The following is a 25,048-nucleotide window of genomic DNA, read 5'->3' as shown; positions in this document are numbered from 1 at the left end:
TGAGGGGCCCCTTGGTCTTCATCTAATTAAAAGTATTTCCTTCAATCCCAAACAGTCACATGGCCCAATCAATGCAGCCTTCCTCTGGCCAGGTGAGAACATTCTTGGTTCCCAAGATAAAGTATTTTATTTTGACTACACAACCCCAGCTATCTCTAATCCCCACTCCCTATCCCTCAGTTCTAGTGTGGCAGTACTGAAGCTCCAATATGGCTCTGGCCAGATCATCTTCAGGGTTGATAGTAGCTACATCCCACTGGGGGAAACCTGTGCAGGCTGTCCTGGCTGTGTGTAGCTTTGCACAATAAAGCAGGTAGTAGATATTCTTAAGCATTTTGTACACATTGGGACTCTTGTTTCAGTCTTGTGGTGTTCCTGTTGGCATATCTTAAATACCAGCTCCTGAGGAGTGGCAGCACAAGACAGTTTGTGCCTTTCTGAACCAAACAATTTCTTAAACAAATGCAGCACAACTTTTCTTTCATTCTTAGTTTTTGGTGTCAGTTTTCTAACCTTTTATTGTTTGGGTGAAAATTGACAGAATTGCATAATCCTGGTTTTTTTTCCTCTCTTGAGGTTTTATTTCTCCTCAGGATGATGACTCTATTGGGCACAAGTTCTAAAAAAGTGCATTTATTTTTGAATTTCACATAGTTTGCAAAGGGAAGTATGATGCAGACAGTTTTCTTTCCCACTCACCCCTAACAATTTTTTCCAGATGTCGGGCTAAGAATGTTGAGTTTGTACCAGGGAACTATAATTGTAACACTGTTGTTTCCAGAACAGCTTGGCTTAGAGAAGGCTGTTCAATAAATTTATCTTGTGGAAGGACTGAACTGCTGTAAAAACATTCAGATCACTAGTCTGGCAGAGTTTAATGTTTTTAAAACTTCATGATTTTAAATGCAGAGAGCCACATACATCTGGCTGTTTCCTGTTGTACTTAACTTTGCCTAGCTTTGCCTGTGAAAATGCTTCTTTATTACCCACCATCCTGAAAAGTTTAACTTAATGAAATGTTGTAGAAAGAATGTTTCTATCCAGCATCAGAAATAAAACTCTTCCTCTCCTCTTCTTTTTTCTCAGCTAAAATGTGCTGCTTACTGCCGTCTTTATGGGTGATTACTATATCATTTTAGTATAAAAACTTTTCATTAAAAAACACGTTTAAGTTTAAGTAAGGTTTGTTTGCAGACATTGTTTAAAAATCTAACTTGCTTTCAAAAATACTTTCTATGGCATAAAAATAAAGATAAGGATATGAAAAATAAGATGGCTAGGTACTAATTCTTGCTCTTAAGTGTATGAAACCATATCATTAAAAGGGGGCCTTTTTACTAATTGTAGCATCCTCTCACACTATGACTATAAAATGGAAGAAAGCTATTAGTGTATTTTCAACAAGGAAGGCTTTTAAAGTTCATTATAGTGTAAAGTAAACACAATCAGATTAAATGTGTGTTTGTGCATGCATGCATGTTTGAAAATATCTATCTTCTAAAATGTCAGCCAAATTCAAGAGTAGATTTCTCTTTTTTTAGGTTGTTGGTTTTCAACTCCTATAATACCCAGTCTGTACTTGGTTGGAAATTATTGGGACTTTTCCATAGGGTAGTAGCATGGAAAGACTGTATTAATAGTGAGTTGTACAGTATTACAGTTGTAATGTAATAATGAGTTGTTCTCAAAAGAAGGGTCAATTCATCATTCTTGAAAACAAGAATAGTGAACGGAATAGATTTTGATAAGGGTTTTTATTATTCATGCAATGTTCTTATAGGACTTTTAAAAGAGACAGCAAAAGTTTAACTTAAAAAAAAAAAAGTTGGACGCCCAAACAGCAGTATAATTTGTTTTATTTATTCATTCTTTTATTCAAAACTATTCACTGATGGTCTGGAAAATGGAGCCTTTTTATAACAAAGGTTTCAAGAAGGACATTTCCCCACAATTTTAACTGGCAGCCTTGCTGTTGATATTGGTTCATATTGGTTGGATGGATCATTTTCATATGCATATTATCTTTTTAGGAACAAAAATGGTCTTGTCAGCACATTTGCTTGGGTTCCTTTTGAGAACTTCCTTAAAGTTCTTTCAGAAATATTTGAAAACTGAACATTTTTTTGACCAGTAATATTGAGATTTTAGTTGTTTCCAGCTGACGAGACACCCATTTTAAAATCCTTCCATAGTAGGATAAAATAGTGAAATTCATTTCATTGTATGTCAAGATCTGTGGTTTTAGAATACAGAGAAAAAATATTAAAATTCAAAAATAAAATCCAGTGGCTGAGAGAAGACCTTGATGCCATGTTTTTACTGCATCTTACTGGTACTCTCCCTGAAGGTCCCTGGAATCAAAACAAAATAAAAAGTTAAGGACAAGCACAGTGTTAAGAACATTTATACAATTCCCATGAAGGGATACAAACAGTTTTTCAATTAAAACATAGTAGCTGATAATGCCTTTTATAAGACTGTAATGGTTTCTTCAGTTTTGCATATCTACAATTGTCCAAATTGAATTCTAAAAATAATGCATACAATGTAGCCAAAGTTAAGTCCTACTTGCAGGTGTTAGGTTTTAACCTTGTATTAATTTTATCCATAATCAATATTATTGCTTGTAATAATAGCAAATAATAAAAATTGAGCAAATTTACTTTATCAGGAAGAAATGAGATAGAACAAAAGTCTGTTCTTCATTTGCTCACATCAAATAGACAGAATCTTGCCAGAGTAAACCTTTACAACTCTCACTCTAATGGATATACCCTGGGAGAGTCTAGGGAGTGGCTATTTTCACTCTCTTCTTCTGTCTCTTGTGTAGCTCTGAGCTTTTCTGTCTCTTGTCTCACCCCCTTCCTTGGGACATGGTCCTTCCTTTCTGCGAAATTGCCACTTCACTGTAATCTATCTAACAGTTGGAAATACCAAGTGAAAAATTAAAGAATGCTATGTTACCAGGGTGATGCCTTTAAAATTTGAGAATTTGAAAAGCTGCAGAAAATATGTTTACTAACAGCTAGTATTACTATTTTCTGCAAACGTAAACGTATTTTCTGCAGCTTTTCAAATTATTAGTGTTGGTATGTAGTTGTGATGGCGAACAGAGGTGGCATGCAGAGCCCTCTGTGGGCATGCAAGCCGTCACCTCAGCTCAGCTGTGCCACACATGTGCACATGCCTCCCGCCAGCCAGCTGGTCTTCGAGTCTCTGCCATGGGACGTGCATACATGTGGGGAGGGGGGAATGGGGCACATGCACAGAGGGCAGGGTGCATGTGCAAGGGGGGCACATTGCATTTTGGGGGCTTGTGCATTGGGCACTCAGTGCTGAAAAGGTTAGCCATCATTGGTGTATAGCACACCTATACTAAAAAGCCTCTGGCAGTGTGTCACTGTTCTGCAAGAGAACAATAATAAAAATTAACTATGGTTTGAAAATAGCCGTGGATGCACTTGTGTAGTGCCCAGTCCGTGCTCTATATATGAGGCTAAGAGATGCATGTTATGGCCATGTAGATTGGTAGATGTGCTCTTGGTCCCTTGTTGGTGATATATCCTTCCTGACTGATGAATCACAAGGAAATATTTCTCTTGGCTGAATAAAAGAGAATATTTTTTTCCTACCTAATGTTAAGATGGTATTATCATTTTTTATAGAAACCCGAGATTAAATATCCATTCAGGCCAAATTTCCATTTAATGAGAAGATAATGGTGTGATTTCAGACCACATATACATTTTCTATATGCAGGACTATTGTGAAAATAATATGGGTAGTGGGAGATATAGGTCCCCTTCACCTTAATAGAGAAAAAGAACCCGAGAATCAAGGATTCCTAATAGCTTCTTCATTTTTTTTTCCTGCCAGAAACTCCTACCATAGCCTTTTCATGCAAAAACAAGAAAACTGTTTTTTAATGTACTGTACACTTTTTTTAAAAAAAGGGTGGTTTTACAGAAACCAGACAGTAGCTTGAAACTACTGGTAGAAAAAAACACATGGAATCCAGACAAGCTTCTGGAGAATAGCTGTGCTCTTCTTAAAATAGCATCTCTAAAGAATAAGAGCCATCAATTCAGGCCTATCGGGGTGGGGACAAGTTAAAAAAAAAATCAATTATGCCGTTGTGGCCTCTATATTGAGGATTATTATTATTTATTTCCCCAGTGGCCGCCACTGTTTCTTTTAAAGCAATGTACATGGGAGTGATTACTATTTTGTTTATTTATTTAAATGGTTTATACTGACACCCATCTCATAACCATGACTTTGTGTAATATAAAGGAATTACTAAATATATTATAGTAGTCAATTGTACTAAGAAAGTGTTGTAATACCGTACTATCAGCAAAGTGGAAACAAATGAAAATTTTCTCTCCCCAGGAGCCAACCTAAGAACATAGTAACCAAAATTAGTCAAAATTCAGGCACCTCTGGGTAACTTTTTGATTAATCAGCCACTTCAAGAATTCCTGGGTAGCCATGTCATCCAGGAGTTTGTTATAATCACTGGTGAAAGTGCCATCTGCATGTCTTCGGCCAAGATCTTCACCTGTATGGGCTCCTTCTGAGAAACTTAAAAGGGAAAAATGGACAAATAATATCTTTACACTTGATTAAAAAATAGATGTCAAAGGCCCTCAACAGAAGTATATATGACTGACTTTTGTACTTCTTAACAACCAACCTTCAGTAAAATAATCCCTAGATTACTATTTCATGTATCAAAATTGGCTTCTTTTCGAAAGTATAATTAATAAAGATAAATGTTGTATGCACTTCAAGGACTTTAAGCCTATAGTGGTGCAGTGGTTAGTATGCAGTATTGCAGGCTAATTCTGCCGACTGCCAGCAGTTCAGTTCTCACTGGCTCAAGATTGACTCAGCCTTCCATCCTTCCAAGGTCACGAAAATGAGGACCCAGATTGTTGGGGGCAATATGCTGTCATTGCAAACCACTTAAGAGAAGATTGTAAAGCACTATGAAGCAGTATATAAGTCTAAGTGCTATATGATTTTACAGCATGAATTACAGATCATGTCCAGTTATTTCATCCAAATGATTTTTTTTTTGCTGTAACTAACCCAGATTGAGAAGAATTGTTAATTTATATCAAGACACACACACACACACACACACTTGTCTACTACTAAAGTTATCAACTTCCCTCTGGAGATTAGTATTTCCATTCTTAACTAGAACGAAAAGCAGTGACACTATTAATTCCTATGAATCCTATGTTCTTTTTCCAACAGTTAATTCCTGTTGGCTGACCTGGGGAACATTTCAACCCATGACTCTTCTTTTAACTTGCAATAAATACTTTATAGATTGTAATCTTTATTCAGTGCATATCAAGGAGAGAGGACATTCTGTGCCAATCAATTAATAACTAGGAAACTTTGTTGCAGAATACTTTAAAAAATGTTGCTTCATTCTCTGAAATCTGTCTTCTTAGAGGATAAGGTTATTTATTTTATCGGGAAAGAACCTCTGTGCGATAAGAAAGCCTGAACTTTTTAATTATTATTGACCAATGACATTTCTCAGTCCAATGTGATAATGGGAATTGCACCAGAATTAATATTTTGTGACAAAAGTTCTTGCTTATGAGTCAGTAACTCAAAAGATATTTTATGAGTCTGACAATTTTAGCATTATTCTTGCAAACAGTAATTATTTTCCAATTAAATGTTCTTCTATTTGAGCCACTCATCAACATCTTTTCCAACTTCAGATTAAAAACAATAGCTGGGAAAGGCAGAAATATATAAATACATCTTGCTATTAGCATCATCGGATAGTGCTAATAGTTTTGCTGAGAATTTGTAATATGCTGCTCTATTGTTTTCTAAATACTTCTGTAGATCTGCAAGATAAATATAAGGAGAAAGTCCTGATTTGCTCTTATGAACCTGAATGTTTCTTTTAACAGACAATGTTTCTTCTAACAGGAATACACAGCTACATGTGATTGTTCTCATCAGATTTGGATTTTGGATTTTACCAACACAAAGGAACAAGATTAATTTCAAAGATTTGCCAATCTATCTCAAAACGATGTGATTTAAAAATATGGGATACATACAAACAGTGTGAAAGAAACCAACACCAGTAAGAATAATAATGCTAATAATATACATGGCAGCAATCTAATCCTTTGCCCCTAGGACTCAGAGTGAGGACAGCTTTGTATTCCCAGCATTCTCTTAGTTCCTCCTTAGTTCATTAAACAAAAGAGGTCCATTAGAAATCATTTATGTGAAACAATTATTTTCTCAGTGACGTGTCCTTAAGGAAATAAAAACAACAAAGAAGTACAAAGAAGGATGTTGTTGGCTTGGTGGCATAGTGGTTAGAATGCAATATTGCAGGCTCACTGCCAGCAATTCGATCCTGACCAGCCCAAGGTTGACATGGCCTTCCATCCTTCCAAGGTAGGTAAAATGAGGACCCAGATGGTTGAAGGCAAGGTGCTGATTCTGCAAATTGCTTAGAGAGGGCTGTAAAGCACTGTGTAGCGGTATATAAATCTAAGTGCTATTGCTATGTTCTGTACTTGCCTGTCAGTTCTAGATAGCTGCTCTTTATTACCGTAGATCAAGGGGACAGATTTCAAGTAACAAAAAAACAGCAATGAAAAAAAAAAACAGCTGATGCTTACAAAACTGCTTCTTCACTTTTAATCAAAAAATAAATAGATGAATTTGGAGCCTGCCTCACTCCTCCTCCTCCTCCTCCTCCTCCTCCTCCTCCTCCTCCTCCTCCTCCTCCTCCTCCTCCTCCTCCTCTTCCTCCCGCTCCTTCTCCTCCTCCAATTTTATTGTCAGAAATGTTCCCAAAGGATGACCACTGGGTTATCCTAACCAGGTGTTCCAGAAATAACTTTTCGCAGCTTTGCTCCATAATTTCAAGAGACACAGGTGACTCTCAGAACTTATTTTATTATGCTGATGACGGAGATAATCATAAAATTTTATAGAGTGACATGCATGGTACTTTTATAATTGTAGACATGGAGAAGTGAGGTCAAGGGAGAAGGTATGTGAAGTCTTGCTTCAGAGAGCTCACAATCTAAAGTTGTAAAGCTGTACAAAGATGAATTGATGTTCAATGGTCAGGCTCTTCAAGCAAGGTGGAATCTTTCTGTGTGTGTGTGTGTGTGTGTGTGTGTGTTGGGGACTGTGGTGAGTGGGATTGGTGGGGTGGAGGGATTGAAGCCAGAAAAATGTTGTTCCAAATGTTCAGTTGCCAAGAAAGATCGATTTGAGTCATCAGTAGGTATAATGATCCAAGGAGCAAAAAAGAAGGGGAGGTTGTTTTCGTGAAGATGGTGAGAACACGATGTAGGTGGTTAGTGATGGAGTACAGGTTACTGACAGAGGTGTTGGCAGTCTAAAGTTATGGGATGCTTTGAGGCTGGGTAGGGGTAAATGTTCAATATATTGCAGAATGAGAGTGGGAAGGTAAAAAGAAAACATTAAAAGGAGTGGAAAGAGACTGACAGTGTGATAATAAGCTTCACAGCAACTTCTTGAGGATACTTGAGAGAAAGAAGAAGTTCAGGGAGGAGCAATATGCACAAACTTTGGGAAACAAACAAACACATTAAGGAAAAAAAGCAGGATATTGGAAAGTAATCAAACACCTTGTGAGAGATTTGGGATAACAGATCTGATAATTATAAGAATAAGGAAAAAATTAGACGAGAGAGAGAGAGAGAGAGAGAGAGAGAGAGAGAGAGAATTCCATTGGTCTTCCATATGACTTGGCCTTATGGGAAATTTTGACCGATTCATGTATGTAACACCACAGTAAAACTAAAACCTACATTTTAATGGGCATTTAGATCATTTCACGCCTGCAGAACATCTTTAATTTCAAAAGTGAAGTATGAAATACAGCAAGCAAAGGAAGGAAAATACATTGCAGCTCCACTGAGTTTTGATTGGCAAAAACTCCCCAAAGCTAAGACCTTTTTTAAAAGAATAGTAGCAAACAGATGGTTCCTTACTCTCTTCTTCCTCGCCCATTCACTAACCAAGCAATGAACTCCTTAGCTGCTTGACCTTCCAAGTAAGAGCTGATGTCACTGGTATAGGAGCCATCAGCATGTCTCTCGTATTCAGCATGACGCCGGGCAAGTCCATTACTAAAAAAAAAAAAAGAAGAGTTATTTGTTTAGACTCTTACCTCAGTCCCACTTTTCTTTCCCAACATCTTTTCTCCAACTGATCCCTATGTGGTTGGTTTGAATATGTCTTTGCAATGTAGCATGAGGATGAAGTAGGAGAAAGAAATAAGATACATTTGTTGGACCACACATTACCCCAATGGCTGGTGTTTCTGAACAATCACTAAAGAACTAGGAACAGGTTTAGGTTTACCGTGTCAAAGGGGAAGACCAAAAAATCAGAGAAAAAGAGATATCAGATGTTAGGATGGGTGTCTTTCTGGGGGGGTGGAATGGATTGTAGTTCTGTCAGAGAAGATGAGGGATGGCATCATATTTCACCATTTCATCTTTTATGCATTGCCCCCAAACAATCCTTCCGGGTATTCTTTCTCTGCAACCCCTATAAAAAGTACTTTCTATTCTCTATGGAAAAGAGAATGGGTACCATTTACCACCGTGAGAGCAATTCTGCCCCCCTGCAGCTCTCAACAAGGTTCCTGAAATGGGTTTTGCTCCTTCCAAAAGCTCCTTTTATTGGCTTATTTTATTATTTTTTTAGTTTTTCCGAACAGACTCATAATCAAGGGATTGTGTACTTCGCAGTGAAATGACACACGACTCTCTGACAAATCACACTCCATTTGCTTTGTTAAGTTTGTTCGGCTACCCAAAAATATCTCGAGGTGCCTGGCAAAACTTTCTCCAGGCATGCAAAAGGAAGATGCGTTACAGAAGAAGAGCTCAACTGAAGGTCTCTGATGAAGAAAACTCAAGCACATTATTCATTAGTAGGCTCACTTTATACAGGTATTCTCTAATAACTAACTTGACCAACTTATCGTGCAAGCAATGAATGAGTAACTTGCTAAAAAATCATGTGTGTCACCAGATATTGTTTATAACTCAAATGCATGTACCCTTCCGGATTTGTTTGCAGACTCTGACTCAGGCTAATTTATGGCCTTGGTGTACAGTTGTCCAGAATAAGACATGTTTTGACAAATTGAACCACTGTGTTTTTCCCCCCTGATGAAGATTAATGAGGCTTCAGGTTAGAACATCTTACAGCATGTGAGAAAGCTATACAGGTAGTCCTCGACTTACAACAGATCATTTTCAGTACAACGGCACTGGAAAAGGCTACTTCTGACCATTTTTCACACTTACGATCTTTGCAACATCCCCATGGTCACATGGTCAAAATCCAGATGCTTGGCAATGGACTCATATTTATGATGGTTGCAGTGTCCCAAAGTCATGTGATCGCCTTTTGTGACTTTCTGACAAGCAAAACCAATGGGGAAGCCAGATTCACTTTGCAACCGTGTCACTAACTTAACAACTGCGGGGACTCACTTAACAATGGTGGCAAGAAATGAGACAAAATTCATTTAACAACCATCTCGCTTTAGCAACTTGAAATGAAGATGACCGCCGCCCCTTATAGTTGGCAAGGACTAGCGGAATAAAATCCGCAGAGACTCCTTTAACTTTAATTTTACCTTATTAATAAAATAATTCCTGCCTAACCTGTATGGTTTTTTTTTTTAAAAAAAGAAGGATTATAATGCCAAGTCTCACTCAAACAGTGTATTAAGACCCCTTTCTTTTTACCTTTTACCTGATAGTGACACACACACACACACACACACACACACACACACACACACACGTATTCTTTTTTATATAAATGGCAGGTGGTGGGAGGGGGAGACACAGAAGATGAGTATTTATGCATTTAATTAATATAGAGCAGAGGTGTCAAACTCAAGGCCTCGTGGCCAGATCTGACCTGCTGGGCTGCCCTGGAAACAGCGAAGGACCGGCTTGTAGTGCCTCTGCCAGTGAAAACGGAGCTCGGAAGGATCACATACAGCCCTCCTGAGCTCTGTTTTTGCTGGCAGAGGGTTGCAGGAGGCCATCACAGCCAAAAATGGAGCTTGTGAGGGCCACATGCACCCCCCCAAGTTCCGTTTTCACTGGCAGACAGCTGCAGGAGACCATTGCAGCTGAAAACAGAGTTCAGGAGCCTGTTTTCACTGGCAGAGTGCTCAGGCCACCACAGGTGCCCCCGACATGAGTGATGTTGAGTTGGCCATGCCCAGTTTGGCCATGCCCCCCTGCCCACCCCCCAGGGTGAAACACAACCCTGATGCGGCCCTCAATGAAATTGAATTTGACATTCTTGATGTACAGAATAATTAGTTTCTTTTCCATGTATATTTTGTTGGGAATTTTTGATGTAAACCTGTATAAAGCTGTGTGAAAGGTTGACAAAGCATTCCTTCACACATTACATGTTCACCAAACAAAACCATTTCAAATGTAAAGAAATGCTTGTGCAGTTATATCCTGGGGATGTAGCAATTGTCCCTTGCAGTATGTACACATGAATGAGAAGCAGAGGCTTTTTTTGCCTCTCCATCATGTGCCACATAGCCCATATGCTGTGATCATTTGAAAGCACGTATTTGCAAAACAAATGTGCAGATGGTTATTGAAGCCAATTTAACTTGCTTGTGTCCACAGTATAATATTCAGTATGTTGGTATATGGGCTAGGAAGGGAGTTACCTCAAGGGTGGAGTATATGCTTGAATGGAAGAGAGTCCACATGCAGAGTACTTCCAAATGAGGCTTAGCTATCCCTTTCAGGTCAAAGCCCTAATTGTACACTCTCCTTGATATTGGAAGTGATTGACATCCAGCTGACATATGCCTCAAATACCAGCGGCAAAACTTCTGTTCTACAAGTTACAACACTGAAGATCTGCAGGGCTTTGGGGTTGTGGATGGGCTGGGAGGAACCATTATCTCATTGGAAATGACTCCCTTCCCATCCTCTGCTTTTTGTTTTTCTTCCTTCTCCACAATTTTAATGCCATCAAACCCTCACATTGGACTTCAATAGAGTACCGGGGTGGAATTTCATCCAATGAATGTCTTTTGTTACATTTTCTTGAGTCACAAGAATAAATGTGCCAAGCAAAGAATTGAGTGAGAGAGAAAGGCTTCGTCTAGATGCCAGTTTTTGCATTTTCCTATTACTTTGCTGGAGAAAATCTTATTTAGCTCATACAAAATTCTCAGTGGCTGTTGAGGGCTAACTTCATTAACTAACTATCTAACTATCTAACTATCTAACTATCTAACTTTCTAACTATCTAACTATCTAACTGTCTAACTAACTAACTAACTAACTAAGTGCAAAACATAGAACATAAAACTGTTTTCCACTGCACAGGACTTCTGAGGTATGGAATTCAGTTCCTAACATCTACTTGCTAATACCTGTTTGAAATTGGGAATTACTCCAACTCAACTGGAGGACAACTTGTTGAAGGATGCTGCCCTGAGGAACCACTGCTGGTCAGGATAGATTACACTGTGCTAGATTGTATAAAGTAACTTCCGCTGTAACAATCATATGTTTCGCCTGAAGTATGAGTCATTCATTGGAATTTATTTGATCTATAGATGTATATCTGTGTGTGCATGTGTCTGTGTGACTGCATATTCTTTAAACTATTTAGATTCACATGTTTGAAAAGGGATAAAAATGCTTATAATAAATGAATAAACCAAATACATTGTCATCATCGGTGTCACCAACTTAGGCAGTGCAATCCATCACTGAGATAATTTCTGTCCAGATGCCCTCTTTTTCCCCCCCACTACATAATGCAACAGCCAGCATCCGGGCTGGCAAAGGCAGGTGCTCATGTGCACCAGTGTGCTGCAAACATCTCTGAAATAAGGCCAATGTTTTTAGGAATGTGCCACTGTATTGGCAATTAAGGCAGGCTATTAAAAAAATGAGCCAGTCAAGTGAGCTTATGATCTATTTTTGTTGCCTCCCCTGTATTATACAATGTATCTTAGCTGAAAATACCTTGCGAGCTGGTCCAGGAAATTTTCTTTCTCTCTGTCTTCAAGTCCTTGATGTCTGTGGCAGAGACCCATCACAGTTATTAAAAATGGCATTTACACAAGTAGAAAAAGATACACGCTATCCTTAATTAAACATTTCTGTGATACTTAAATGACAAGAATAATTTTTGGACAAGAACCCCATATATGAAGCCTATCACTTCTGTATTTAATTCCAGACAGATTGTAAATATTTTGTGTTTTATTAGCTACAATATTTATGCTTGGAGTAAACTTAATTGCTCAAATCAATCTATCCTGTGATTATTCAGTCTTATAAAGTTTTTTTTTCTAGATTAGAACAGCTACAAAACCCCACAATATATAAGAACTTTAATTCCCCCTTCTCTAGAGTATTACTTCTCTAGAGTTTACTCTCTACAATACACAAAATATAAAAGAAAAATTCCAAAATTGACAAAAAGCGTATAGCCTAAATTTGGAATAAAAAAATGAAACCACTTTCTGTCTGAAGAAACTCTTGTTTCCATTTGCATATCTGTTCAATCGCTCATGTGAAACTTATTATTGAATTACTCATTATTTCACAATTCAGTCAAAAGCTCCTCCTGCAATAATGTGAATACTTTGATTTATTATGAAGTAAGTCATATAATTGCTCAAGTTCACAGTCAACCATTTTTCCAGCCTGGTGGGAATGATCAAGTCTTGAATAACCTTTTGGGAAATGGTTGTCCTGGACATAGGTTGAAGGTTTGTTTGCAATAATTTCCTCTATATTATAAAAAATTCTTGCAGGAAATAAGAATGATGGAATGATCCATATTAAATGAAAATGGAGTGCTGGAAAGTACCAAAAATAAATAAATAGCCAAACAGGAAATGCTGGTTCTGTGAATCAGTTTGAACAAAGCTTCTCCCCAAACAATAGTTTCTTCTATAATTAATCTTTAAAACCAAATATTTGCTCTAAAACGTCCATTCATCTTGTTGTGGATTTCTGTAAATAAACATATTGAGGAAAAGACTATTAACTGCCTATTTCATGATCTACTCAAAAGGGACAATATAATCTTATCTCTCATTTTGGATTAGGAAATCCTTACCATCAAATCACAGCTATATTTTTTCCCCATCAATTCCATTCTTAGGCATTTGGCACCCCCAGTTTCATGTGGTTTTTTTTTTTACTTACTTGCAGAAGAAATAAGTGTCCAGGGATCAAGTTAGCAATCAAAATTAAGGGAAGGTAACTCACTGTCTTCTTGATGTTTCAGACTACAATTCCCAGTTCTGGCTGGGGCAAATAGGAATTGAAGTCCAAAACATTTGAAAGGCAACAGGTTTGATGCATCTGGTCTACATGCTTGAGACTATGATCTATTCAAGAGGAATCCTTTCAATTTTTCACCAAGAACATGCTGGGAACTCAGAATGATTTACTGGGAATCTGTCCACATTTATCTCTGGACATGCTGTTAGAAACCATGGTTCCTCATATCTGGAGGGTACTAGGTTGCAGAAACATGGTACAGGATGATGGCAAGGAGATCCCAATAATCAATTTAGCCAAAATGACAACCTTTTAATAATTCAGCCTGATTTAATTAATCGATAATGCCTAATCACTTCCTTCCTGTTGCCACTAAAATTGCACAGACAAGTTCGTGTGGTCAATAGACAACGATAAGAAATTTGACTTAGGGAAACTCAAAGAACATTTTTAAACCAACATCTAATTAAGGCATTGAGATGAAACAATTACGTTATTGAAACTGTGAGGAGACATAAGAGAAGCAAAATAATATACACGATCATGAAAAAACAATGGAGGATGAAGTATTTGGTCACAATGACCCAAATACTGATGAGTGAGACAGTAAAGTACCAAATTACTTTGACTGTCAGCATTAGAAATGGTGAATGAAACAAGCATTGGAAGAGATGAGCAATAAAATTAAAATCCATAAACTTAATTTCGGAAGTTGCACATTATTCTCGGTTCTAGCAATATATACCACCACAAGGGCTCCTCAGACTGTATGTTAGGGAACTTTGATTCTAAATTCCTCAGTTAAGATCAATCATCACAGATCTATATAACATATTTTAGTTCATACTGGGCAGCCGTGTTGCACAAGAACCTTGTATGCTGTCTACAAGCAGAGCAGATTAACGAGAAACAAAACTAGGATGCTCTTGGGTAAGAACTTTGTAGAAGGAAAATTAGCTTCCTCTAAAGTCATTGTGCATAGCGTTAGTTTTTAAGATCTTTCTGCATGTATAAGAGCAGAAATAAGATTCAGCAGAGTTCAGTGGTAAATACTTTACATACAGTCCTTAATTCAGTGTAGGATATCTCCAGTTAAAAGAGTCATTTATCAGCTGATTAAAAATGGATCTGTTCAAAATTCTAAGCAGCCATTGTCTCAAAGGTGCTTTTTCAAAAGGCAATTGGATTGGTTTTTTCCTTGAGGAGGAAGAAGATATTTTGCTACTTGTCCAAGAAGCTTCTTGGACAAGAAGCAAACATCTTCTTCCTCATGGAAAAAACAGTCCAGGTGCCTTTTGAAAAAGTACCTTTGAGACAACGATGACCTGGAAATCTCCACAGACACTAAGCAGCCATTGTTTGTGTGAATTCATTATGTTGGGATGGATGAACAAGTTTAGTGTTCTGGTTTAATAGACATTTCCTTTGGGAGAAACACCATATATTGATATAGATATATAAACTGGCTCTATTTTAAAGACTGGAAATCAATGCTACAATATGACAACATTCAGTTTTGCTGATTGTATTACAACGCTGTACAATGTCATTATATTCCAGTATATCTTTTATACATACCTTGCTCTGCTTGAGAATGGTTAACAGTTAGTTCAATTGTTTTCTAGTAAACATCTAGCACAGGACTGTCAAACTCGCAGCCCACGGGCTGGATGTGTCACACACTGGCCACCCTCCCGCCCGGTTTAGCAAAGGGGAAAAAAGTCCCAATACGTCACGTGATGACACCTTGATGACATGAGTTTGACACCCCTGCTCTAGCAGGTTACCAGATTGAGCCTACATTTGAGTTAGAACATCTGGAAAACTTTTTCAATCAATTGTTTAAAATGATACTTTTTCAGAAATAGTTTTATTAAAACTTCTTCTTTTTTTTTTGCTATACGTCCGTTAGATAGATTTTAAAGCACATTTTAGGACAGTGGTTTTAAACTATTGGAAAGTGTATATATGTGCATGTGTAAAATAAGAGAGAATCAACATACAAAACTCTGAAAAAAATTTGCCAGATTGGAGCAATAGGCATTAAAGTATCAAATATGATTATAGTACACAGGCCCATTGTGTCATGAAGTAAAAATCCTCAATCAAAAATTAGGAAATGATATTAACCAGGAAAAGGATGTTAAAATTAACCAGCATGTGAAAATTGTAAAATGATAAATTCTGTATTAAGGACCATCTCAAAATTTTAACTTTAAGTATCATAGTGCAGATATACATTTACAATGATGCCACCATACTTGGAATGTTGCGTACAGTTCTAGCCACTTCTCCTCGAAAAGGATATTGCAAAGCTGGGAAAAGGTGTTTTAATTTTATCTTCACACTCACCAGTTCTTCCCTAAACAGAATACACCCACGCAGCACACTTGGCAAATTTTCATGCTCTAAGAAAAGCCATTATAGAAGAGACTGTACAGGCTAAATTATGTCTTAGCAAGCTGTGAAAAAGCTGTGAAAAATGTGAATTTTGTGTTAGAGATCATTAGGAAATGGCTGAAAAATAAAACTGCCAATGTTATACTGCTTTCATAAAAATCTATTGTGCAGTAGTTTTTGTTGCTATAATTCCAAAATGTCACAGTAGCACTGAGGAAATTGGAGAAAAGACTGATTAAATTATCAAGAAGATGATCTCCAATTCCCTAATACAGAAAAATGGCAAAAATTGTTTGTTTTTAAGTCATGGCAACTGAATGATATAAGAAAATGGACTCCACCAACCTTCAATATTTCAACTGCAGAAACATCCGATGGAATGTAATACTATAAAACTTAGGACAGATCAAAGAAATTCTTCTGTGGATTTTTTTTCTTTTACCAGAGATTGATTAAAATCACAGCTGATTTGGCTAATGGTATCAAAGAATGCTATTCATAGTGGCAATACTATATCTTCTAATTTTATAAACATTCTGTTTCTAAACTCTAGGTAGAAAGGTGAACTAGATGTCCCCAAGCTTACAAGAATTGTTAGATCAATATAGCCCAGTATCTCTTGATAGCAGGAAAGAGAACAATTTCCACTGACTTGGAAAAATGACAGGAAAAGTCTAGGATTTTAACCCTGGAGGACTGGCCTATAGATAGGTGCAATTACGTATACGGAAGCATATATGTATATATACACAAAGCAAGTGCACCCACTTACTCTGGACTTATAGCTTCATTTTTGCCTACAGTAAAGAAACTAATCTAGTCATGCTGCTAGAGATAAGATCTCTGCCAAGAAGCTAACGCCCCTGAGGGCTTGGAAAGATTTAGCCTCAAGTCTGGTACGAAGTCTGACAGTGTCTGAGTTAAAGGATTCTTTAAAATCTACTTGGCTTTATGGGAGAAGAACATATCAGAATAGTTAAGCCTTTGAACCAGGAGGGTTGTTAATGCTTTTAATTTGTAGTTGAATGTACAGTATTGGTGTATGTTGTATATATGATGTCTTCTGGTACAGTATATTGTTACTTGAAGTTAAAAAAAAATCTGTGGAATGTATAAATCGGTGTGATTTTATATAAACATCTGTATATATTTTGCAGATAAAATTTCAAATGTACTGATTACAAAATGATATTTTGTAAGATTACAATTACATTTGGCTTCAGACTCCAACAAAACTAAACTGAGTGGGAGTTCATGGCTTTAAACAAATCTGTAAATTACTTGAAATGGAATTAACTTGACATCAACTTTAAACCCTAAGTTAACAATGGACACTAAATCTAAAAGAGAAGCTGAACAATTTGAGCTGCTGTACTTGGTCTTAAGGTATGTAAAGCTAAAGAGTAAGTTCTTTTGGTACATGCCAGCAGTGAAGTGTCTGGATTAAGAACCAGCAATGCTTATATCAGAATCTACAGTATAACCATCCTTCAAACAGGTAAAGTCTTTCCTAAGCTTCTAGAAACTGAACAAGGAGAGATTTAACCTGGAAACAAGGAGAAACTTTCTGACAGTGAGAACAATCAACCAATGGAACATCCTGCCCTCGGAAGTTGTGGGAGTGCCATCACTTGAGACCTTCAAGTAGAGATTGGATGGTCAGAAATGGTGTAGGGTCTCCTGCTTGGGCGGGAAGGTTAGACTTGATGACTTCCCTTCCAACCCTGATTATCTGTTACTAGAAAATAAAGTTGAACACATACAGGAGACCAAAGTTGGGAAAGCTGGGCTAACGTCACATGATTTGCACCCACGAGTCTTTTGAAACCTATACAGATAGTTCTCAACTTATAACCATTTGTTTATTGACCGTTTGAAGTTATAATGTCACTTTAAAAAGTGATTTATGACCTTTTTCACATTTATGACCATTGCAGCATCCCTGTGGTCACGTAATCAAAATCTGGACATTTTGGCAACTGCCATGTATTTATGACGGTTATAGTCTCCCAGGGTTGTGTGATACGTTTTGTGGCCTAACAAGCAAAGACAATGGGGAAGCTAAATTCATCTAACAGCTAACTTAACAATTGCAAGGATTCACTTAACAAATACGGCAAGAAAGGTCGTAAAATGGGGTAAAATTCACTTAACAAGTGTCTTGCTTAGCAATGGAAATTTTGGGGTCAATTGTGGTCATAAGTAGAGGACTACCTGTACTTGTATAGTCTTGAATTCTGCCCTTTATGGACCTCATACACTATGAGGTCTTGTCTATCTAAATTTCATTTTATGTCGTCAAGGAGACCCACTATGCCCCACAAAAATGGGAATACCTTTACTAGGGCTAGTGATTTGTCCATCAGAATACTTTCTTATTTATTTCCTCTTCGTTTATATGGAAGTTGCACATATGGACAGTAGTCACTGTTGCATAATCCCCATTCGTTTTAGAGAATGCTCATAATCCTCCATTAATTAATATCTGTTTTTCACATTTGAAATGTACCCAATATTCAAATCTTAGGCTAAGGAATGAGAAAGTTGTCATATGAAGAAACAGTTCCTCAGATAACTCCCAATATATGAAACATGTCTCTATTTGACCTGACCCCAGAAGGATAGGTTGCAAAATTAGAATGAATGGATAAGATGAATGGATGGAGGGCTTGATGGAAGACTTTGGATGAACAGATGGATGGATGGATGGATGGATGGATAGATGGATGGACGAACAGCAAAGCTCTTAAGTCTTGCTTAAGTTCGGTGAATCTTATGCATAAACTTAATAAGCTAGAGTATCTGTCCATATATTTCATCATGCCTTTCTTTGTGATCAAGTATTTTGTGTGTGAAATTATTTCCCAGTGAGGTAAGGGTTGATTGTAAGGTTGGGCATTCGTTTTGCTTACCCGCTTCTTTTAGTGTTCATTAGCCACTGTACAAAATCTTGAGCTCGTCTGGTGTCCAAGTACTTGCTGTAATCGCTGGTGAATGTACCTTGTGAGTGACGTTTCACTTCATTCAGCTGTCTAGGGTCATCTAATGGTTCAGCCTGGGAAGCTTTGAATGATCTATAAGTGTGGTTTGTAACAAATTAATTGCACTGAAGATTGCACATTTGAAAGGTGCTGCACGGTGTATCGACCTCCTTCAAAGATATAGATGCATTCTAAAAATAACTGCTATTAGAAAGGGTCATTAGTCGCCTAATTACTACAGAGTAACAGGAAAAATAGATGCTGTTTAGACAACAATAAGAACTATGGAAAGCATTAATAACTTGACATGTTGTTGACTTATCCAGTTTTTAGATGTAGGGGGAAAAAGCATTAGTGTTTTAAAAGAATTTCCATTTCTGTCTGCCCTCTAATACAAGAACAATCCACTGTCCACATGTGGATTTCTATTGCATTAAAAAAAAAAAGACATTTACCTGGCTTTCTCTTCTGTCTCTTGAATGGGGCTTTGCCAGCTGCTCTGAGCAATCATTAAAAGCAATCCAGCAACGAAGCACCAAAGTCCTTTCATTTCTGCTACCTGTGGACAAGGAAGGAAGGAGGAAACATAGTCAACCCAACATATTTCAACTCCATTTGTATATTTCTCTCCTAGGACACAAAGAAAAAATATTTGCTGTGAACTCTGTGTGGTGTCAGGAAGGGCATCCAGCCAGTAAATGCTCAGATCCATTCAGTTGCCCTAGATCTACCCTGAATTAAAGAATAAAAGGAAGTTTTTTTGTATATAAAGGTGATCCATCTGCACTCTGACTTCAAGCCATTTAAGGTCAATTCAAGCAACATGTTAGTGCAGTGAAGCCAATCACACTATATAGAAAGCAATCTTGTGGTAGATCTCTTCTAGCTCAATATTGTATACTCAAATAACCAACTCTCTGAACAACTTTCCTTCCAACCTCTTCAGAGGTGGTATTCAACAGGTTCTGACCAGTTCTAGAGAACCGGTAGTAGAAATATTGAGTAGTTCAGAGAACAGGCAAATACCACCTCTGACTGGCCCCTCCCTCATCTATTCTCTCGAGTCCCAGCTGATCCGCTGGGTCTTCTTTTGTTGCCCTGCACAGGAAAATGGAGCTGGAAAGCAGGTTAGTGGGGTGGGGAGGGAATGGGGATTTTAGAATTTCCTTCCCCTGCCATGCCCATCAAACCACGCCCACGAACCGGTAGTAAAAATTTTTGAATCCCACCACTGTACCCCTTGCTACAAATCCTTTTAACTTCAGACACTGGGGACTTGATACTTTTCACTGGCTAAGCCTTGGTGACAACAGTCACAACCACATGATTTATCTCCATGCTAGGCTCTACAGTCTTGGCAGTTACAGCCCAAGGTAAAGTGCTCCTATCCAACATTTTAAAATGCTACCTTAACGCAACATGTTAGTTTTGAATTCCCAAGGACTCTTTATCTGACAACATAGCTAACAATTAAGAAAAAAAGAGGGGGAAAACTCAGGTGGATTAAAGTAACTAACTTGACAGTGGGTTTTAAATATTATAATATCAAGAAAAAAAAATCCAGTCACAATGGATGCAGTGTGTTACTATTGCAAAACTACCAAAATCAACTAGGCAACTTTCCCTGCATTTAAGAATTCAAGACTAGCCTGCCTTGGTGTGAAATAAAACTTCTTACCTATTTGAATGGAGAGAGAGGTGGGGGGAGGGGGGAGGGAGGGAGGGAGGGAGGGAGGGAGGGAGGGAGAGAGAGAGAGAGAGAGAGAGAGAGAGAGAGAGGATACAATTTTAGTTGATTTCCATTTCTGCCATCAAGCAGTAAAATTCTAAGCAAATCTTTCATATCCTGTTGAAAGTCAAATACCTTATCGAGCTTTTTACAGATCATTGCCAACAAGGAGCAGAACTTAACAAGAAGTGATTGCATCAAAATCAAATCAAAAGAAATACCACTGGAGTATATCACTCATAGTTAATTTATACTTTTTATTTCAATGGACTTTAGTTGTGACTTTTTGCTTGGTTATTTTATATACTAACTTCTAAATTATGCATTGCACATACTACTATCAAAGTTCGCATTCTCTTCTCACCTTCAGTTATAATGTGGCTTTGGTTTGATTTGCTGGTGTCCTTTAGCGGTGCAATGCTGCCTCCCAGTGTTTCTATATAAAATGGCTCTTTCTTTCTTTCTTTCTTTCTTTCTTTCTTTCTTTCTTTCTTTCTTTCTTTCTTTCTTTCTTTCTTTCTTTCTTTCTTTCTTTCTTTCTTTCTTTCTCTCTCTCTCTCTCTCTCTCTCTCTCTCTCTCTCTCTCTCTCTCTCTCTCTCTCCCTCCTTCCCTCTGTTCCCCAAAATATCTAGAACCCTTCCTATATATCACAGCAGCTCCCCACAACATAATCTTCATAATTGTATTCAGAAATCAGACATACTGATCCAGAGCAGGTGATGTGGGGGAATATATTGAAACTCAGTTCTCAAGATCTACTCTATGATTTTATCAACATTTCATGCAGGATTTTGGAATTTTCTGGAGACTGCTAATAGCTGGAAGTACAGAGTTGTCCCCTGACTCATGCACTATCCCTGTCATCATGAAATTCAGTATCTTTTAAAGTAATCACACCTTTTTGAAAGGTTGAAATGGAATGCAATTATCATGTTTTGTTTTGTCTTGAAGTCTATGGCAGAAAGAAAATGGTATAAGTGGAACTGGAAGGATATATACCAACCAGAGTCATTCTATGGGGGAGATGGATAGTCTCTAAATACAATAAATAAAAATATTCCAGATTGTTCCCTTAACATTTAAAACACAAGGAATATAACATCTTCAGTCATCCTCAGACAAGATAGTCAAAAAACAGAATGGCTTGACCAGCCTAAGTAATTTCATCATATAATCTTTGCTTAAAAAAATAAAGAGGAAAAAAATCAGATGCATACAGTACCAACAGCTACCTGAAATGGGAGTTAATCTATTGTTTCAGAAATGTTAGAAAACTCAACCATTTTAAGAAAACGAGCAGACCCTGTTCAGGAGACTGGAGATGCAACATAACCCCTACTCCCAGAAAAACATCTACTGGTTTTCAGAATTGGAACCTTGCTCTTATCCATAGCTGTTTCTGTTGCTCTATCTCAGAAATCTTGTTAAATCTAAGAATAGCCTAACTAATGAGTTAAATCACAATGCCTTGACTGATTTATGACTATCTCAAAATTGCCTTCCCCAACTCAGATGCTCTCCAGTCCAGCTGTAGACTTTAGCTCCAAGAATTCTCACCAATGGTTATGCTGATTGGGGGATTCTGGGAGTTGAAATTCACATCTTTAGCAGGCATTCAAGTTAGACAAAGCTGCCTGAGCACCACAACAACTACACATCAACAGAGATAGAAAATTTCAGATGAATCATCCCAAGTTGCATTGACTCTAAAGCTGTCCCTACATTTCTATACATATTTAAAATTGCTGGACAATTTTAAAAAATGACCCGATATTTATATTGATTACATTTATGTTTTCTGGTTCTTCAAAAAGCTTGCTGCGATTAGAGTTTATGAATTTCCAACAATTTTTATTCAAGGCATTGTGTAGTGAGCAGACCGGTTTAGCACTTACCCTTCAAATCTGATTTACCTTTTTTTGGTACTTGTTGTTGGTAAGATCAACATTTAGAATTTCAGATTGTAATTATATTCATAATATACTATAATTAGATTCATAATTACTATTAGTCTATCCTTCAGATTGTTTTTTTTAATTGGGAGCACAGCTTTGCTTAATTTTTCACAGAGAAAAAGAAATGTTGAAACGTCCTATTTTTTTAATAGGAAATGAGTTACATAATTCTGTTTTACTTCTTAGATTTTTAACAAGACAGACATCTCTATATTACAGCTAAATTGCAAATTAAAAATACTAGAAGAATCTTTTCTACCTCTTATTTTTTAAGAAATGGCTCCATGCTATTTTCAGGGTTGCAATAATTATATATTTGGATTCCTTTGTATTGTGATTCACAGCTCAGATCTGAAACATATCTGTTTCCAGATAAGACCCAAGATCTCTGAAGTTATTGTACTTGTCTAGAAAAGATAGATTGCATTTCATACTGCAGCATCAATATACAATCCAATGTCACCCAGAAATTTGAACATTCCAGTTGCAGTTCCTAAGGCTGAAAAGACTGTTGTGATTGCATCTGGACAGCAACAATTTGCCTACTCCTGATATTTGTACGTGTGTATGTATGTACATATGTATGCATATACAGGTAGTCACTGACCACAACTGAGCCCAACATTCCTGTTGTTAAGTAAGACATTTGCTAAGTGGGTTTAGCCTCATTTTACAGCTTTTCCTGCTTTCTTTCTTGTTAAGTGAATCACTGCAGGATACGTTAGTAACATGGTTGTTAAGTGAATCTGGCTTCCCCGTTGACTTTGACTTTGTCAGAAGGTCGCAAAGAGGAATCACATGACCTTGGGACACAGCAGCGCTCATAAATATGAACCAGTTGCCAAGCATCTGAATTCTGATCACATGATCATGGGGATGCTGCAAAGGTTGAACTGTGGAAAATGGTCATAAGTCATATTTTTCAGTGCTATTCCAACTTTGAACGGTCACTAAATGAACTGTTGTAAGTCGAGGACTACCTGTACATAGTCTGTCTGTCTGTCTGTCTGTCTGTCTATCTATCTATCTATCTATCTATCTCTCTATCTCTCTATCTCTCTATCTCTATCTATCTATCTATCTATCTATCTATCTATCTATCTATCTATCTATCTATCTATCTATCTATCTATCTATCTATAATATATACATGCATATATGTCACATATAAGTGTATCTTGTTTCAACAATTTATGGAAAGTTGACTGTGTTAGTCTACAACAGCAAAATCAACCAAGCCTCTCTTAGTATCTCACCAAGAGTCTTTGATTCTAAGTACATTAACACTTTCAACCTAAATACATTCTTTGCCATTCCTAGTGGTTTCAATAGAATTTACATTTAAATATCTTTTTCCAGATGACAGGCTCTACCCTTACGCATATGTATTCAAGTGAAACTGGAATTTGAAACTGAAACAGCCAACGCACAGCAAAAGTGATGTTTCATATAATCCAAAATCCATTAATAATCATGGTTTCCAGTAGAGCTACTATACACCTAACCAATACTTTTTTTTTAAGTACAAGAGTCATATGAATTTTTTTCTGAAAATAAACTCGGGTCAAACGATTTTCAGGCGAAATTATTATTCTGACGAGGAAACTTTGCCAAATCAAAACAACAATAATTCTCCAAGGATAGTACTTAAATCACCTTGATTTAAAGCACTTTGTGGGTGAACCTGAAGCAAAGTAGTTGCTTTCTTTACTGGGAGCTGGAGAACAAACAATGCAAAAATAAAAAGCAGCAAAGTACTTTTCAACACCTATGTAACCACATGTAATCTAAGCATCATTGGTGTTGATCAGTATTTAGTAGGATCTCCTTCTGTAATCCTAATAATAATAATAATGGTGGCAGGAAACATCCTTGTTCATTTCTAAACTAAGTTACAGTTTGCATGCTTAACATAAATCGGCCTGTAGTTTGGAACTAAATTAAAAACATTGGTCTTGCCTTGCATATATAACTCTTCCTGGAAGCTAATATCATTGAATAATACTTAGCTTCGGCCAAAATACTGTGGTTTTCTTGGGGGGGCTTATAAAAACGGTATTTTTTAAAAAAATTAAACAGTAATTTAAAAAAAATTAGGAGAATTTTATAGAGGATTCAAAGAAAATGAATACATTTTGACAAGTAAAACATTGGGTTTACAATGACTTTTTTTATCACAGTAATAGTTAATTTATATGTCTTTATATTCTGTTTGATACACCAGATTTCCCAATATGTCCACAACCTCGCCAACTTTTCTGTCCTTTTCAAATAACATGGAATTTTAAACAATTTTGCAATCCATTGCTCAATCATTGCTTATGATTAAGAAACAGCTCCCCGGTTTTGTCTCTGAAAACACAAATGTAGATGCACCAATATTCAAAGGCAACCTGTTGATGCCTGCTAAGCCTCTAAAAATGATTCTTTGTTCACCAAACTGATACCCTAGCTCTACATCTACCTCTTACCTTTGGATGCTTGGAAGGGCTATGAAGAAGCAGGAAAGGCAAGAATGGTTTCTCTTCCTTTGGCAACTTCTGGAACCCTGGAGAATCCTAAAACAATTGCCTTCTAGTCTTCTTTCACAGCCTCATATATAGTGTTCAGCTCCAGTAAACACTTACGAGACT

The 25,048-nt window shown here is 37.2% G+C and overlaps 1 protein-coding gene across 3 annotated transcripts; it reads right to left on the bottom strand.

The window, feature by feature from the left end:
* Window positions 1-1,839: 1,839 nt before the first annotated feature.
* Window positions 1,840-25,048, bottom strand: GCG (glucagon). Of its 3 annotated transcripts, none has more exons than XM_087949848.1 (7): window positions 24,887-25,017; window positions 19,186-19,289; window positions 18,662-18,823; window positions 12,078-12,131; window positions 8,025-8,162; window positions 4,441-4,584; window positions 1,840-2,351 (listed from the first exon to the last, which is right to left on the bottom strand). In XM_087949848.1, exons 2-7 carry the CDS (start codon window positions 19,278-19,280, stop codon window positions 2,327-2,329), a joined length of 618 nt encoding a protein of 205 aa, XP_087805974.1. In that variant the 5' UTR covers window positions 19,281-19,289; window positions 24,887-25,017; the 3' UTR covers window positions 1,840-2,326. The 3 variants fall into 3 exon arrangements, with proteins under 3 accessions (XP_087805974.1, XP_087805976.1, XP_087805975.1); XM_087949849.1 differs by having other exon boundaries at window positions 2,209-2,351; window positions 8,052-8,162; window positions 24,887-24,966; XM_087949850.1 differs by lacking the exon at window positions 18,662-18,823 and having other exon boundaries at window positions 24,887-25,048.

The sequence above is a fragment of the Notechis scutatus genome, chromosome 1 (genome assembly GCF_049901735.1).
Source record: "Notechis scutatus isolate UNSWTSFEM ecotype Mainland chromosome 1, rNotScu1.2, whole genome shotgun sequence".
NCBI lineage: Eukaryota > Metazoa > Chordata > Lepidosauria > Squamata > Elapidae > Notechis > Notechis scutatus.
This window is presented reverse-complemented; position numbering and strand designations above follow the sequence as displayed.